Source organism: Triturus cristatus, chromosome 2_1 (genome assembly GCF_964204655.1).
Source record: "Triturus cristatus chromosome 2_1, aTriCri1.1, whole genome shotgun sequence".
NCBI classification, from domain to species: domain Eukaryota; kingdom Metazoa; phylum Chordata; class Amphibia; order Caudata; family Salamandridae; genus Triturus; species Triturus cristatus.
Window position 1 is genome coordinate 474769563 of NC_140581.1, and position 17514 is coordinate 474787076.

At 44.3% G+C, this 17514-nt stretch overlaps 1 protein-coding gene across 7 annotated transcripts in view; it reads left to right on the forward strand.

Moving 5' to 3' along the window:
* Window positions 1–11251, forward strand: part of GCNT4 (glucosaminyl (N-acetyl) transferase 4) — a 407197-nt gene extending 395946 nt beyond the window's left edge. For all 7 annotated transcript variants that reach the window (XM_085632303.1, XM_085632304.1, XM_085632308.1 and 4 more), the window contains one exon: window positions 1689–11251. In XM_085632303.1, coding sequence (XP_085488429.1) covers window positions 1689–3045 — 1357 coding nt within the window. In that variant the 3' untranslated portion in view covers window positions 3046–11251. The remainder of the gene's footprint in view (window positions 1–1688) is intronic.
* The last annotated feature ends 6263 nt before the right edge of the window (window positions 11252–17514 follow it).

The window sequence follows — 17514 nt, forward strand, 5'->3', positions numbered from 1 at the left end:
CTGAGAGGAGTTTCCAGAAATTGGGCTTGCATCCTGATAGACCTTAAAGGCAGTTGTAAGACATTCACTCTCTAGATATTGTGGCAAGTTAAATATATTTGGGAGTAAAAGCTGCTGTAGGTGCACTAGCAATTTGTAGACCTCTTTACATGCATAAAATGCAGCTGTAAGACTACATTACTACAGTTTTCATCTAGATGCCCACAGGCCAATTAGGTACTGTAAAAAGCTCTCCGTAGATTCTCACCACGTGGCTGTGTGTAGAAAGTAATAGCACTAAATTGAGCTTTTATCAACTCGCTCACCTGATGAGGGAGTGTATGTGTATGAGATTAAGTATGAGTGAGTCAGTGTTTGTTTACTGATATGTGCTCATACAGTATCTGGTATTAGTATATTGTTCTATCCCTCTTCAACACGTTATGGCCTGGGAGTACTGGGGCTTCTAGACAACTTGTGCAGCAGAATATTTTGTACCTTCTAGTTAAAGTGAGTAACGCTGAAATGTTATCCCCTGGACTTTTAATATTGTCGAGGTCTGAAACTGTAGTGGGTTCCCCTTCTTGGATGTCAGCTTGCTTCATGTAGACAGCGATGCTACATTTTTCATATACACGTCACACGTTTCCTGGAAAAACTAAAGTTAAGGTGGGGTTAAGGCTGTAAAGGAGTAACTTTAACTGCCACCGCACCATAACCTGTGGAAGGATTAAATGAAATATGAATGAAAACTGGATGGAGCATGTCCTTACAACTTTAAAGATTAATATGATTCTTTGACTTAGTAGATGTACTGACACTGATTTGAAATAGTAATACTGATAGTCTACACAGAGTAATGTGGTATTGTGTGGTCAGGTTCATGGCAGTGTAGAAGTTTGGTTTAAGTAAGTAATCTGGAAGTGAGGAATACGATTAAGGTACTGCCTGAGCTTGTGAATTGCATGCCGTTTTAGGTTTGGTTTTGGAGGCACTTTCTTTAAGCTGTTAACTATTCAGAATACGTTGTAATTTGAAGAAATAACAGGTTTTGGGCTTCTGTTTTTAAAATGTGACTCCTTTTATCAATCATTACCAAATTAGACATGTTCAAGGATCGAAGTTTGAACATAGTTTACCCCAGATTTGGTGAAAATTAGTGAAGGATGAGGGCAAAACTGCTAAGGAAATGAACAAGATTTCTTGTGTATTTAGAGGTCAGTCTTAACTATAGGTAATGTGGGCCTTTTTCTGGGGGTGGAGCACTGCCTCTAAATGAGTGGCTTTTTTAATGCTGTGAAACTGATTTGAGCCGTTGGTTAATACCGATTTGTATAGTCTTTATTGCTGACTATAATGGCAAATTCAGGTTTGAAATCGAACGTGCAAGCAAGACTACCAGTAAAGTATACATAAATCTGTAATGTAGTTTTCCTTTTATTGTTTAGGGATATTTAAGAACACAGGACTGGTTCAAAAGCCACAGTAAATGTTAAATGCAGATTTATCATATCGGGCCAAATATTTAACAGAAAAGCTTTTTTTATGGATACATCATCTTAATTATAACTACAGAGCCCCTATTGTCTGCTCTGTAATATTTAGTTGTGCGTATGTAATAATGGTTAGTAGCATTTTTGCAAATGTATTGGCAGAATATATATTTTGTACAAATTAAACATTCTATTTTTTTTTTCTTTTTTTTTCAGAATGAAGAACTACAAATGCTTTTCTAAGAAGCACCCAGTGCGGGCCAAGACCTTAATAGTCCTATCTACAGTGTGGCTGCTCTTTGCGTTAAAACTTTTAAAAATTGAAAGATTATTCTCTTCAAAGAGTCTGTACTTGGTGGAGCCTGAGTTGAGCAACTCCGACTATGTCATAAACCAGTATGACGTACGCAATAGCTACTTATTTAATTGCTCTGATATTTATGAACTAGACCCACTTGCGATTGGCAAAAGCTTGGAAATAAGAAGAACCAAAATAGTTGATTTAGAGGATGAGGATGTTGTAGCTATGACTAGAGACTGCCATGTGTACCGTAAAATAAGAAGATACGACCAAAAACCTGTGTCCCAAGAGGAAGTGGATTTTCCCCTGGCATACTCACTTGTTGTTCACAAAGATGCAATTAATGTTGAAAGACTTCTATATGCAATCTACAGTTCCTCCAATGTTTATTGCATTCATTATGATCAAAAATCATCTTCTACTTTCAAAGCAGCTATGGAGAACTTGGCCAGTTGCTTTTCAAATGTTTTTATTGCATCAAAACTTGAAGCAGTTATTTATGCCCATATTTCCAGGCTCCAGGCTGATATTAATTGTTTGTCGGACCTAACAAAGTCTACTGTTCAATGGAAATATGCCATTAATTTATGTGGTCAAGATCTTCCTCTCAGGTCGAACTTTGAACTGGTAGCAGAGCTGAAGAAACTTAAGGGTGCAAACATGCTGGAGACAGTAAAACCCAGTAGTGTTAAAAAAGAACGTTTCACCTTCCTGCATGAAGTGAAAAATAATTATGACTATATCCAGATGCCTTCAAAGGTGAACATTTCCAAAGCTCCACCACCACATAATATTGAGATGTTTGTTGGAAGTGCCTATTTTATTTTAAGTCGGTTATTTATTGAATATGTTTTAGAAAGTTCTGTAGCTAAAGATTTTTTTACTTGGTCAAAAGACACTTTTTCACCAGATGAGCATTTCTGGGCAACTCTTGTTCGGGTAGCAGGAGTCCCTGGTGGAATTCCAAAGTCAGAGACTGATGTAACCGATCTGCAAAGTAAAACCCGTTTAGTCAAATGGAATTACCTGGAAGAAGGTCTGTATCCTCCGTGTACAGGTGAACATATTCGTAGCGTGTGCATCTATGGAGCTGCTGAATTGCGGTGGCTTTTTATGTACGGACACTGGTTTGCAAATAAATTTGATTCTAAAGTTGATCCCATATTAATCAAGTGTCTCATAGAGAAACTTGACGCTCAACAGCGGGAATGGAATATGTTATCCTCTGATGCTGTTTTTGTAAACAGAAACACTACCCAACAATCACCTTGATTGCATTCAAGTGTGATAGAATTTTATCCAATGGCTAGATGTTTGTCCAAAAGAGGTTTTGATTCTCCTTTGCCCCTTCCTTAACATATATCTAATTTCACTACAGAAGAACAGAGTGTCATAGTTGTAAAGCAGGTCTTGTCCCTTTTGGGAGGGGGTTAGTTTTAAGGAGTGGCATACCTAATAAGCAGGATTTATTGGAGAACATGATTTATAGTAGGATTGTTTTATGCACCAAATAAGACAGTGATATTTATATAATATGTATATAGCGCCAAGAGGTTGGTAAAGAAACAAAATATCAAGTCTCTCCTATGCTACATGCTGCACTACAATGAATAGCTCCATCTTGGACATGTTATTTTATGCAGGATTTATATGTGCCTTTCTATTGACAATCTGTTGTGTGTCAGTCTGCACATTTTGAGGCTTCACACTGACATTATTTAAATAGCACTTTTGGGCACACATGCTACTAAAATGTCACATAGATAAATCTAGCATATATCTTAGTACATTTCGTTGGCTGTTTTCTTAACATTTCTAAAACTTTTATGGCTGTAACATATTTGTATTTTTTCTTAAAATAAAAAGGACCAGCAACCATCCTTGAAAAGAAGAAACTTTACGTTGTTCTTTCCAAAAATGGTCTGTTGCACACTTTTTAAGAAAAATGTCTTTTCGCAGCGGCACCAGTGAATGAAATAATGTTATCACCATATGTATTGTTACATGATCTAAAATGTGATACTTGAGTTTGGCACAGGCACTGCATTATTATTTATTTGTTGATGAATCAAAATTTCACTTAAGTGGGTGAGTAAATGAAAGCATATTTCACGTAAGGTTTGTGACCTGTAGTGAATAGCCGTTTATGGTTTTCCACCTTGGGTGATTTGGACAGGGTAGTTTTAATAGGCTTTTGTTACTAACGGGTTGGCACCGTACTGTACCCGCTATAACTTCTTGGATTATACACCTTTCACCTTCAAGCTTTTTGGTGTGCCTTCCCTCTTTTCTGAATAATTTGATTGTATTCAATTCAGTAGCTTCACGTGATATGCGAAGTGGCTAGTTTTCTTGTGCTACTGAACTCTGCACTGGTGGTAGGCCTGAAAGATGGCTTGAAAAGCGGCAGCTAAAAAGCTGACAAGTCAATCCAGTCACAGGACCGCGCCCCATTCCCTTTTGATCGGGTTAATAATCGTCGGCCGAAGCTTCAGAGTAAATCGGACTATATCCATCATGAAACTGAAGGTCTGTGTTTTCCACGAGGGTTCAAAGAAACCCCTTATAATGCAGTAGAGAAACCATCATTTTTAGCATCGTGAACATTGCATCCTGTACCAGGAGGATGATGTCATGATGCACTAGAGGCAAAATTTGCGGTGGGTGACCACAGAAACTTGATAAAACACCTGACAGAGGACTAGCCTAGAAAACCACCACCTTCATTCTCTTCACAATAGGAATATTTTAGATGGTGCAGATCATTCAGTAAACAATAATCTGAGTTTCTCCCGCAAAAGAAAAAGCATTTGCAATGCAACAGGTCTCGCATTATTAAAGTTTGAGCTATTGGTGTTGCATTATTTAGCAATGCCAATAGCTCAAACTTTAATAATGCGAGACCTATTGCATTGCAAATGCTTGTTTGCATGCGTCTGGAGATAGGAGTCGCACAGCGGGACGACATAAACTGAGCTGACAGACATGAAGGAGACCGACCACAGGAAAGGAAGAGCAGGTCACCTGAACTGGCAAAGAGCTCCGATAGAGAGGCCAGGAAAGGGTAGGGGCAGTCAAGAGTGACAGAGGCATTGCAGGACTGGAGACTGGGAGGAGGTGGACGTTGAGACACTGCGCCTAGTGCGAGAGAGAGTCAGGGGGCGCTAGAGGAGGAATGTGACGGAGCCCCCACGGTGCAGACGCGCACAGACAGAGCTGGTCACAGACCGTCTAGCCCGGCTCGGCAGGAAGGGAGCGGAGATGGCAGCCCTGGCCCTGCTCGCTCTGGCCGTGCAGAGCAGCCTCCAGCAGGACGCCGGCTCCGGTTCGAAGCAGGTGAAACCTTTCTTCGAGAGGTTCAGACGACTGGAGGAGCAGGTGAGGCGCGCTGGGCTGTGTGGATAGAGTGTTGCATTATGCGCAGGCCTTGGGTACAATGAAGTAGAAAGAGTGTCAAGGGCACTAACATAGACCAGTGGCCCCTGGTTGTGCTGTAGTGGGCCACTCAGACACACGTGCCATGGGCCCAGGTGCGACGGCTCGTGGTGCACCAAAGATAGTTACGATCTGGACCGCATGGCTGACTGGACCCTTCTGGACCTAAATATTCCAAAGCACATGGTTTCGAAATGGCGCAGTAGTTAAATTGGATTTCTTGTTCAATGGGTGCAGCTTTGGCTATTTTTTCTTTGAAAATATATATTGTTCTGTTACTGGCGGCTGGATGGCGGTAAAACCAACCGGTGCAGCCAGGCGCTTCCTCTGTGGTTCTCCACGCCTTTTATTATTCTAGATTGTACAGGTAAGGGGCTTCTTGGTAGATGGGACTGATTTAGGAGTTTATCTGGAACCACTTTCTCACTCCTCGAATATTATAACAAGCGGGACTGAAAGCGATCGCTATTGAAAAACAAACAGGCCCGCGAGTGGTGCGCGCGCACCACAGCGAAACATGTGGTTTCAATTATCGCGCACGTGTCTGGGCATGATAATTGAAACCACATGGCCTTTGGTGCGCGTAATAGACACCAATAGGCCATGGGTGGAGCAATGCGCCCGCTTTTGGCCTATTGCGTGCTCTCTTGGTGAAAAAACACGCATGCAATGGCCAATAGCGGGGCACAAAAGGAAAAGCACGAGCGTGAGCGATTCCTAGGGCGATTTTGAAACCCCGTACAAAAGGGCTCTCGCTGCGCGAGCAGTGTTGGGCACTGCAAAGCTAGGCGCGAGACCTAAAAATGGATGTCCCATTGCACTCTTTGATTGAAAGTGTAAAGATTTAGAACAGGTCTGAGTCCCTTCTCCTTTCTTCTGATTAAGAAAAAACTTGGAAGGGTGCCAAATGAGGCTCCCAACCATACCATATCAATGACCTCCTGGTCCATCAAGGTGCTCTCATTCAGAACAGAAATGATTCGCAGCTCTCGTGTGACCTAAAAAAGACAAAGGGTCTGATTATGAGTTTGGTGGTCCGTGAACCATCAAACCCACGTTGGCGCGGCGGTGCGGCTACTGCTACACTGTGATCTGGCTACTGTTTAAGAGTCTGGCGGCTGGATCGCTGGTTAATCGTGACCCCTGGTGGTGGAGCAGTTGTATATGGCCGCAATGTGCAGCTGCACCGCCAAGCATTTTTAGAGTTTACCCACCACCAGTGCTGTCATGGCAGTGCTCATGCCATGAAAATGTTGGTGGTAGAGCACCTGTTGCATCTGGGCCTGGGGATACAGGGTGGCACATGATGTTGCCCCATGTGTGCATGCAACCCCTTTCCTGCACAGCATGGCCTTCAAAGACCATTCCGCGCAGGAACGGGCTTTGGTGGACCCACTGCAGTCCCTTTCTAATAGGCACCACCGTGGAATCGTCAAAGGACCACTCGCCAGACCATGAGGAAACTCGTAATCTGGCGGGCAGCCGGCGGCTGTGTTTAGTGGTGTGGGAGCGGGACGCCGTCGTGGCAGCCAGCTCCCATACGAACAAACTCGTAATCAGGCCCAAAATCTCCTTGATAGCGCAATATAAGTTTTGAGGACCAGATGCCAAAGATATTTCTAAGCCCCTTTGGAAAAAAATGGGTGATGCAACCTCCCAACCCAAGTGCAGTAGTGAAAAGTGGAAGGCCCTACCTAGGTGAGCGGGTGTGTACATACACTCATTAAGATATCCTCCATTGGAGTCACCTTCCCTGCCTCGCCCAATGCTAGGGAAGAAAATAGGCATGGAAAGAGAGCTAAAGTAGAGGATATGTGACTGTACTGGAATGGGAGATATAGAAAATAAGCTGATTTATTAAAAAAATTACAAAAATGCTGCTTCCTGAACATGCGATCTTGGGTTAAATCATTTATAGGAGGGATTTCCTAAATGATCATGCAGTGGGCATTCCCCAATCAAGGTGAATTATTGTAGGTACAACTTTGACAGGATTCCAGGTTAACCCTCATCAGGCCAAGAGATGCTGGGGACTCTCTGTTGGCAGTCTTTAAGGCCATTTTATCACCTATGCAGGGTTCCCTATCCAACTGCTGAAAGAAGAAGAGGTGCAGGGTTGATCTCTGGTGTTGCACAGATTTTGGCTGTGATGTTGGGACGAGACCCCCAGGACCACAAGGTGTTTTGGGATGACTTCTCAAGAGAGTACAGAGCAAAAATCCAGTCACCATAGCATTGTAACTGGGGGTGGACTGTTCCCTGCAATTGTCTTTGTCAAATATTGAAGATCCTAAATCTTAAAACATTTGGCTGAAGAGCTAAAATTTGCTACACCACATGGAGGACAACATTATCTCAGGCCCACTTATCTTCATCTTTCCATGAAAATATACTATGGGATGATTAGTCACTATTGTTATCAATCTCCCAATTGGTCACCTCAGAAGAGCATGCTTTATATCCAAAAAGTATTACCAGCTTTTGCCTAGGAAACAATTCCCAATCGCCTTCACTTTCTAAACGCTGGTGAAAGGATGTTTCCAGTGTTTGCATTTGCAAGGCCCTTTGCCCGATTTACTGGCCCTGGTGGCCTGTGTTGGCCATCCTTTCATTATAAAGCACTGTGAATTGGGAGATGTTTTCCAAAGATTGCAGTCGGTTGGTGCTGGATAACAATAGGTAAGAAGGCCTGGACTAGTGTTTGATACTTGATAGTCTAATGTAGTTGCGTCTGAGACACAGAAGGAGGACTGTACCGATAATGTAATTTTCTGTTCTTGACATAGGGCCCAATTACAATGTCTAGTGCACAGGCTGTTGGTGGCAGCCGCCCGACAATCAGCCCTTCGTCCTGACAACCACATTATGATGCAGGTGGTCAAACCCTTCTTTGACGGGGGACAGACCACCGTCTCCGACAGGATCTACCGTTCAGAATCGCAATCCTTAATGACAGTGGTACCAAGGCAGGCACCGCTGTCTCCATTGTGATGTCCCTCTCCGTCAGCCTTTTCATGGTGGTCCCATCACCATGAAAAGGCTGTCGGAAAAGGACTTTGGGGGCCCCAATAAGGCCTCCGTCCCTTGTAGGCCTGTGTAAAGTGGCCTGGGTGCACATATAGTGCCCCCACGCCCAGCCATGCACTGTGTGCCATGCACCATATGGCAAAGTGCCCTTTATCACTGTACCATATGCTGCAACCCTTTTCCTGGGCCGCAGCACAAGCCGCTGCCCTTTTCCTTGGCCGCAGCACAAGCCACAGTGTTAAAGATCACTTTCCGAACACCAGCGCGGTGATCATATTGTTATTGGGCGGTTGAACCGCCGACTGCTTGTCGGGCAGTCTCCTGACTGCCACGATAGTGGTCGGCGGTCCGACTGCCCGCTATTGTAATGAGGGCCATTGATGCTAAATTATTATTTCCCCAGACACTTTGCTCTCCCTTACAATCTGTTTTTCATTATTTCTTTTCCTATTTTTCCATTATTTTAGGATGGAAATGTATGTGTTCCTATTGTCTATGGACCGTTGGGGTCATGCCTTATCCCACATTGTTTATCAGATAAGTTCTCTTACATGGTTTGTTCGATATTTGTCTGAATGTTTCGCGCTAAGGCACTCACACTCAATTGTATATAGGCTGTAAAATTCTTAGACTGCAGGAAGCAGAATAATAGGAGCACGCAAACTGGGAGCTGGCCACAAGCATATGTCTTTTTACCCTTTTTAATTCATTTTTTTCTTCATTCAATTGAATGTGAACTGGAATGGACAAGGACAATTGTGTATTACATTTGTTGACATAGGGCTGCAGTTGCTTCGGTCAACATAGGCTATAGCATCATGGCAGCTCTAAAGAGAGAAGGGGGTAGTTGTACTAATCAAAGATTGTGGTTGTAAGACGTGAGAATGATGTGTTGTATTATTGCAGCTGGTTGATGGACCTGAGACACTAGTGATCCTTGGTGTAGCACGAGAGACCAAGTGCAGTGGAAATGCACGTGGACGTAGCTAAGGCTTGTGAAGAAGGCAAGTTGATGAGAGTTACTCGGACAAGGACAGCTTCAAAAGTGAACAAGCAGTGGTTCATGTAGTATCGGGGGGAAGAGAGAAACAGTCGAAAGAGAGTGAAATAGGGAGAGGAACTCCGAACTATGGTAGCAGCTTTCACACAGCCCAGGAAATACGAGATAATTATTCCACTGATGTTTTAAAGAAAGAAGGAAGGATACTTCTGATGGTGTTGAAGGGAAAAAATCAACAACAAAAAACTTTTAGAGGGACTAAAAAGGGTATGAAGGAAAGGAGGTTATAGACATTAGGGGTTGGTTTTATTGTCAGGTGGCAATGTCTACTGTTAATGATGTGTTTACTTTTTGCCTTTAAATCCCAATAAAATCTATTGAATAGTAAAGGGCCAAACAAGAGCACAGTGTAAGGCACAGCACAGGGAACTAGATAAAAAACACCTTTTTATAGAATTGAGTGTAAAAAAATTTGAAAAGGCCAGTACACAGAACAAATAAATGAAGGCATAGACTATTGGTGTGGCCTCCTGTGACGTGGCTTAACACATCACAATGTTCATCTTCATAGCTGTTGAGGGTGCCAGTAATTAAGAGGTATACATGTAACGTGTATCCTTAACTTGCCTTAATGCCAACCAAAATTGCACAAGACTCATTTTGCTGAGTTTTAAGCAAAAACAAGAATATGATGAAGTGACAATTTCAGACCAAGTAAAACCTTGTTGCATTGCTGCTTTCCCTAGCTTTCATGTTTGTTCGTCGTTTTATGTGTGCAGATAGGTGTATGCATTTTTGCTATATCATTAATATGTAATGAAATGGTTATATGCCAATGGGATCAACACAAATAAGTGTTTAAAATAGTATGGGATATGCTCAACACACAACCCTACATGTGTAAGTCGGAAAATCAATTACTCAAAGTAATTTGAGTTCCTGCATAATGCTGAAAACTAATTTGATGCTTGTAATTCCTACTAGTAGACTTTGTTTTCTTTTGTTTCTGCTACATCTGTCTGCTGTTAGAACGCCTTTTGTTTTTACAGTATGTGGGATGATAACCTGGCACTTTACAGCATGTAAAGCTTCAGTGTGTTTCTAAATGCGGTCCTCACATTGGCGCAGATTGTACAGTCATGGGAAATAGAAGCAATTGGGGAAAAAAGGTGTTGGCCAGAATTATTCTGGCCCATCGCATACTTTGAGCCTATCTATATGAGATAAATTTACATACATGTATCTGAGTGACAATCATTAGAAAGACAGCGGGTACCATGAAACTGAGGCAAGATTGTCGGCGTCACCGGTCATCGCTGAACACATGGACATCTTTGCAAGATTTGTAGTGTTGTGCAGCTGCGATTTGTATTTTAAAACTGGCAGCAGCTCTCCAAGTGATTTCTAGTATTACCATTCTGATGATTTCACAGGTGAATGATGATCGCTAGAGTCCATGAATAAAATATATATTTTTTAAGCATAGGGAAACGACGGAATGGAGGTTGTGACTGGTAGAAACATTCAGGTAATGTCTAGACGTTTCCAGAACTGCCTTTCGTTTGTCATGGAACACGTTCATCACCTCAGGAGATATACTGTCCCTGACATCTGCTAAAATATGTGTATAATGGTTTAAAATCTGTTGAAACCTATTGTAATTTCAAACATTTCTCATGCTTTTTAAAACCATTTTAATTGATTTTACCTGCAAGCGTACTCAGGTTTAGCAAAATTTCCAATTGTTCAAAGATGATGACTTCCCCACTTTGCAAGAAAATAATTTGACGTGTTTTTATTCTCATACGGGCAACTGTTTGTAATATTTGTATGTTGAAGTTTTTCGAAAAATTGTAATATATAAATTATTTTATAGCACTCTATTTGATTAAGTATGAAATCTGGAGAACAGTATTACCAATCAAAGTTCATCATGCAAATTTCTCTACAATGTTTTCACAATGTAAATAATATTATTATAAGACTTTTGAGAAATAAATGACTATACTTTATTAATTAATGTTATTACTTTCGTTTCTGTGGGCAAAATGATGTGATGTAGTGGAGAAAATGTTTATAAAACTAATAAGGCAAGGCATGTAAACTGGATATTGTAATACTCGACCTGACATGATTTTTAGATTGTTAAATGAAAATGCAAAACTGGCTACATAAAAAGAGAAAATGATTCACAGGCAGCAAACCGAGAACCTATGTATTTAGAAAATGAGAAGAATGTGCTTTTCAATAATTTAGATATTCCTTCACTAAAGAAAGCAAATTCTTCAGCTGAGGTAAATTGTTGGGATCAGGGGATTCATTTAAATGAATTTTTGGCATCTACATTTGTTTGCCTCGTGCAAGTGATGTGCTCAACCAGTTTTTCTTACATTTGTGAAAATTATTGTTTCTTATGTATTCTGTCATGCTTTGTATAGGATAGATCCAGGTCAGCAAGATGTCAGAGCACTTTACATACATGATAAGGCACCTGCACACCTAGCTTGCCACTTCATGCTTGTTCCAGACTGATCCAGTGACACCGCAGCTGCCCAGGTTTTCCCGCTGGTGTTTTCCCGACTGGGTTTTCCCACTACCTGTTCTGCCTGCCAGCAGAAGCCCCGCCAATACCAGGACCTACTTAATGCAGGCTGCAGCGTGGCCGCGCCATTGGCGCACCAAACGCTACTTATTGCTTGCCGCAGCGCAACCACATCAGTAGGCACCTGGACACCTAGCTTGCCACTTGCCTGTGGCCTCCAGTTCCTGCTTGTTCCAGACCGATTAAGTGACACCGCAACTGCCCATGTTTTCCTGCTGGGGTTTCCCCGACCTGGTTTTCCCACTCACTGTTCTGCCTGCCAGCAGAAACCCGCCCATCCCAGGACGTACTTAATGCAGGCTGCAGCGTGGCCGTGCCACTGGCGCACCCAAGGCACGCCAGAGATGAGCCTATATGCACCTGTTCGTGTCCAGTGCCACAACCCCTTGCCCTCCCACACTCCGAAGATACAACATCGCTGAGCACTACACCCTAAACCCCCAGACAGTGCAACAAACACTGCCACGTGCCTTCCCACGCTCCATGGTAGGAGCCTTCACCTGGCACCCGCTGCCACTTCACCTGCCACTGCACACACCAGCACACAGAACTGCCCCACCCGGACCACACCACAGACCCCACCTGAACCAAAACACGAACTTGTATGTGCCCTTCTCAACACACGCTCACTATGCAAGCATTCCACAGAATTCCTCATCGCCACCCTTGCATCTGACATAGTCTGCCTCACTGAGACCCGACACAACCTCACATCTGCCCCAGACATTACCACAGCGATCCCCAATGGATATAAAATCACTCGCTAGGACTGCACCAACAAGCTGGGAGGAGGAACATCCATCTCTCAACACGTACTTTATTGACAAAATTACCAAAATCAAAGCTAGCATCCCCAGAGCTATCCTACCCCCTGATCCCGATTGCCCTCATCGCAACCCTCTCCATCTTGATATTTTTCCACCTATCACACAGGAAATCATCTTCTCCCTCCTCAAAAGGGTTAATTCAGGTTCCCCGACGGACAGTTGCCCAGCTCCCCCTCCATATCGCGCGTGAGGTTTTCTTCCATCTCCCCGAACCTCCTCTATCTCTCCTCAACATCTCCCTCTCCACGGGCATAGTCCCCAACCTCTTCAAGACCGCGGACGTCCTACCTATCCTAAAAAAATTAGGCTCTGATCCTCTTGTACTCAGTAACTTCCGCCCAATATCGCAGCTACCCTTCCTGGGAAACATTTTGGAGGCCCATGTAGCCAACTACCTGAGCACATTTTTGGAACTTTCCCACTACTTAGACCCACATCAAGCAGGCTTCAGGCCTGAACACTCCACGGAGTCCATTATTCTGGCGGTCCACGATGAACTCAGGAAGGGGGCTGATCAAAACACCACACAGGCACTAGTGCTCCTGGATCTGTCGGCAGCTTTCGACACCTTAGACCACAATTTATTGGTTGACCGGGTCGAGAGCGCCGGCATCTGGGGGCTACCGCTAAAATGGATCACGTCCTTCCTCAAAGATTGCTACCAGGCAGTTCGTCTCGCCAATTTCTCCTCGGAGATAAAAAAAGACTGACCTGCGGGGTCCCCCAGGGCTCTTCCCTCTCCTCTCTTCTTTTTAATCTATATATTTTCCCCCTGATCTTAGATCTTCGGAAGAGAGAAGTAGTCCCTTGTAATTACGCTGATGATCTCCAACTTGTTTTCACCATTGACTCGTCACCCTCCTCTATAGAGAACTTTCAATCGACCATGAATTTCATCAGCAACTGGATGAACTTAAACCAGTTAAAGCTCAACCCCGATAAGACAGAGCTTGTTCTCACAGGGACCCCTGCCAATCCTTGGAACTCTAACTTCTGGCCCCATTCATTGGGCTACCTTCCCTCCCCAGTCAGCTCTGTCAAAAGCCTAGTGTAACTATCAGCAGTGACCTCACCATGAAGACCCAGATTAACTCAGTGGTCTCCGCCTGCTTCTTCCACCTGCGAAGAATCTGGAAAAATAGCAGATTCTTATCCTTTGAAGCCCTTACCCAAGTCACGCTGGCCTTAGTAAACTCGCACATCGACTACGCCAACTCACTGTATGCAGGTATCCCTGCATACCAATCGCACCGGCTACAAATGATACAGAAACAAGCCGCCTGGCTTGTCTACGGCCAGACAAAATCCCACCACGTGACACCCCTGCTTAAAAACCTCCATTGGATCCCAGTGAACCAGCGCTGTCTCTTCAAACTCTGCTGCCTGATCCACAGAGCCTTGTCATCCCATGGGCCTGCTTTCATTGCTACCAAAATCCAACGCTATGTCCCCTCTCGCGAACTACGCTCTTCTAGCCTGAATCTATTGACCCCTTGTTTATTCAAATGATAAAAACACGGCGGTCTAAGATTCTCAACCCTAGCGCCCCAATTCTGGAACTCTCTCCCCCGAACTGCGCCATGTTCCCTCTTACCCCCAGTTTAGGAAATCCCTTAAGACTTGGCTATTCTCCCAGGCCTATAACTAATTAACTCTCACTACATATGTCAACGCATCTCTGCTAAGCGCCAAGAAACCGCAGGTGTACGTGCGCTCTATAAATAATTGTATCATATCCACAAAGAAACCATACAGTGTACTACCGACAACACCACCACCCGCATGGAACATCTCAACTTCAAGCTCCACACAGACAACAAGACAACAATCAGAGGCACCCTTGCATTCGGACTCCCAGGCCCACGCTCCAACTTCTGCAACACCATCATAGACTTCATTGCACCCCTAGTCTTAGACTCAAAGGACAACATTTTCCTTGGCATCCTCCTCGACAGTCTGAGCAGCCTTGGATTGACCCCGATTATCCATGACCATTGACATCCAATTTTCACCTCCAGCAACCTCGTTGAATACATCCATGTCAAAGAACTCACATGGACTGATCACTCCATCATCCACTTGAGCATCTCCAGCCCCCGCACCACCAATGTGATCAACGTCCCCTACCATGGGTGGAACAAAATCTATTAGATTTGCTGGGTGAACTCCCTCAACACCTACAACCCTGCTACTGCTACCAACCTCGAACAGGGAGTGAAAAATGTCATTGCCTGGATTACCAATTGCACACACAGCATCATCCCCATCAAGAGCAACATCCAGAAAAAATCCTCTAAAAAGGACAGCTGGTACACCCCAAAACTCAGAACAGCAAAATGAGACTGCAAACAGTTAGAGAGGACATGGCCCACCAGTAAGGACACCTCAAACAGGGCAGCCTTCAAGACCTTCCTCAACCTCTACCACCACCTGCTGAGGTCAACAAAGACAGCATTGAAACCAGCGCCAACAACACCAAAGACTTTTTTAACATCGTTAAGGAATTCTCCAACCCGGCTGTCAACGAAAACCACATCACACCCTTAAAGGAGCTTTGCGACAACCTCGCCTACTTCTTCCACTATAAGATCGCAACCATATACAGAAACTTTGAACCCCCAACCCACACCTACAACTTCCTCGGCAGATACGCCACCACCATAACTGACAAGAAGCACACACTGACCACATGGAACATCCTCTCCACCCAGAACACCATCTCCACCATGAAATCAATCTACTTGAGAGCTCCCAGAGACCCATGCCCACACCACATCTTCAACCTTGGAAACTAAAGGATCGGGCAGGAACTCGCTGCCCTACTCAACACCTCTATCGCCACTGCAACGTTTCCAAACACCTGGAAACACGCATAGGTCAGACCACTACTTAAAACCTTCCCTGCTGACCCCAGTGAACTCAAACTAGCAGACAATCTCACTGCACCCATTGCCAGCAAAGGTACTGGAAAAGATCATCAACAATCAACTCCTGACACACCTGGAGCAGAACCAGCTGCCTGACGTCTCCCAATGCGGCTTCTGTAACAATCACTGCACCGAAACAGCTGTGTTTGCAGCCACTGACGACATCCAAACCCTCCTTGACTGAGGAGAAACAGCAGCTTTGATCCTCCTTGACCTCTCGGCAGCCTTCAACACCGTATCCCACCACACACCGATCGAAAGACTCCACTACATCGGCATCCAAGGAGACGTGCTCAGATGGATCACCTCCTTCCTCACTGGAAGAACGCAGAGGATCCACCTCCAACCTTTCACCTCTGAACCTAAGGAGATCCCCTGCAGTGTCCCCCAGGGCTCATTTCTCAGCCCCATGCTCTTCAACGCATATATGACCATGCTGGCCAACATAGTCACATTCCGCGGTCTCAACATAATTTCCTACGCAGATGACACCCAACTCATCGACAACCCCACCACACTTGGAACCAACTTCCACAGATGCATGACAAACGTCACCCACTGCATGATGAACAACTGCCTGAATCTGAACACAGACATGATGGAAGTTCTGATCTTTGGCAACAGCAGCAACACATGGAATGACTCCTGGTGGCCATCAGACCTAGGACCCGCACCCACTCCCTCCAACCCCGCCAGAAACATCATTGGCAACAAACTCCGCATGAAATCACAGATCAATGGCATATCCTCCACCTGCTGCCTCGCTCTGCACATGTTCTGTAAGATCTCTGTGACTCATGCCCTCATTACCAGCTGACTGGACTACAGCAATGCCATCTACTTGGGAATCGGCGCCCATCTTCTACAGAGACTTCAGACCATACAGAACGCTGCAGCCAGACTCATTCTTGGCTTTCCTCGACAGATCCACATCTCACCCCACTTCAGGAAACTCCACTGGCTCCTCGTACAGAAGAGATGCCCATTCAAGCACCCGACCCACGCACATAAGGTTGGATGCAACCAAGGACCCACCTACATTAACCACCGCCTAAACTTCCATTAACCATCGAGAAGATCAAACTCCACCTCCCTTTTATTTGCCCATACTCTGCATGTCTACCGAAACAGAAGTGGAGGACACTCTTTCTCCCACATCACAGCAAATACCTAGAACAGCCTCCCCACGCACGTCCAGACCATCACCTCACTTCGTGAATTCCGAATGGCCCTCAAGACCTGGCTGTTAGAATAAGTCCCCGAAGCCTGCTAGCACCCGGATACCCTATCCAGACGCTGCCAGCACAGGTAACAGCAGTGGGGCGAGGCGGGCTGTTGGGGGTGAAGTGGACAGATGACGGGTTAGGGAAAGTAAAATAAATAAATAAAACCACCACAGCAAGCGCAAGGTAAGTGGTTTTATTTATTTTTTTCTTTTACTTTTCCTATCCTGTCGTCTGTCCACGACCGCTGATACCTGCCTCACTGCTTTTACCTGTGCCAGCTAGCCTGACCCAATGTGGTGATTAGCCGTGCTTCACAAATCCCGATTGATATGCTTGCTGTTTTGGTCGTGCAGGGAAGGATTATTATTCAGATTCCAATATATGGAGTAAAGATAAGAGACTAAAGTTCTGTACACTTGTCACTGGCACTCTTTATAAAGATTGTACAAACTGTGTGGATGGGGTCCACCTCCAAAAACCGGAATGAAAAAAGAGGAAAAAAATCTAATTTAGAGTAGCAATACTGCATCCATAAAATTGTTCAACAAGAAATCTACATGTGGACCGAGAAGAAGAGAGGCATAGAAAAAAGTGAATGGGTTCGGAATAGGTATTTACATATATAACCAATCACAGACTGGTACATGATTTCGAAAAATACATTTTCTGATTTCCTGAAGGCCAGTAAGAAAAATAC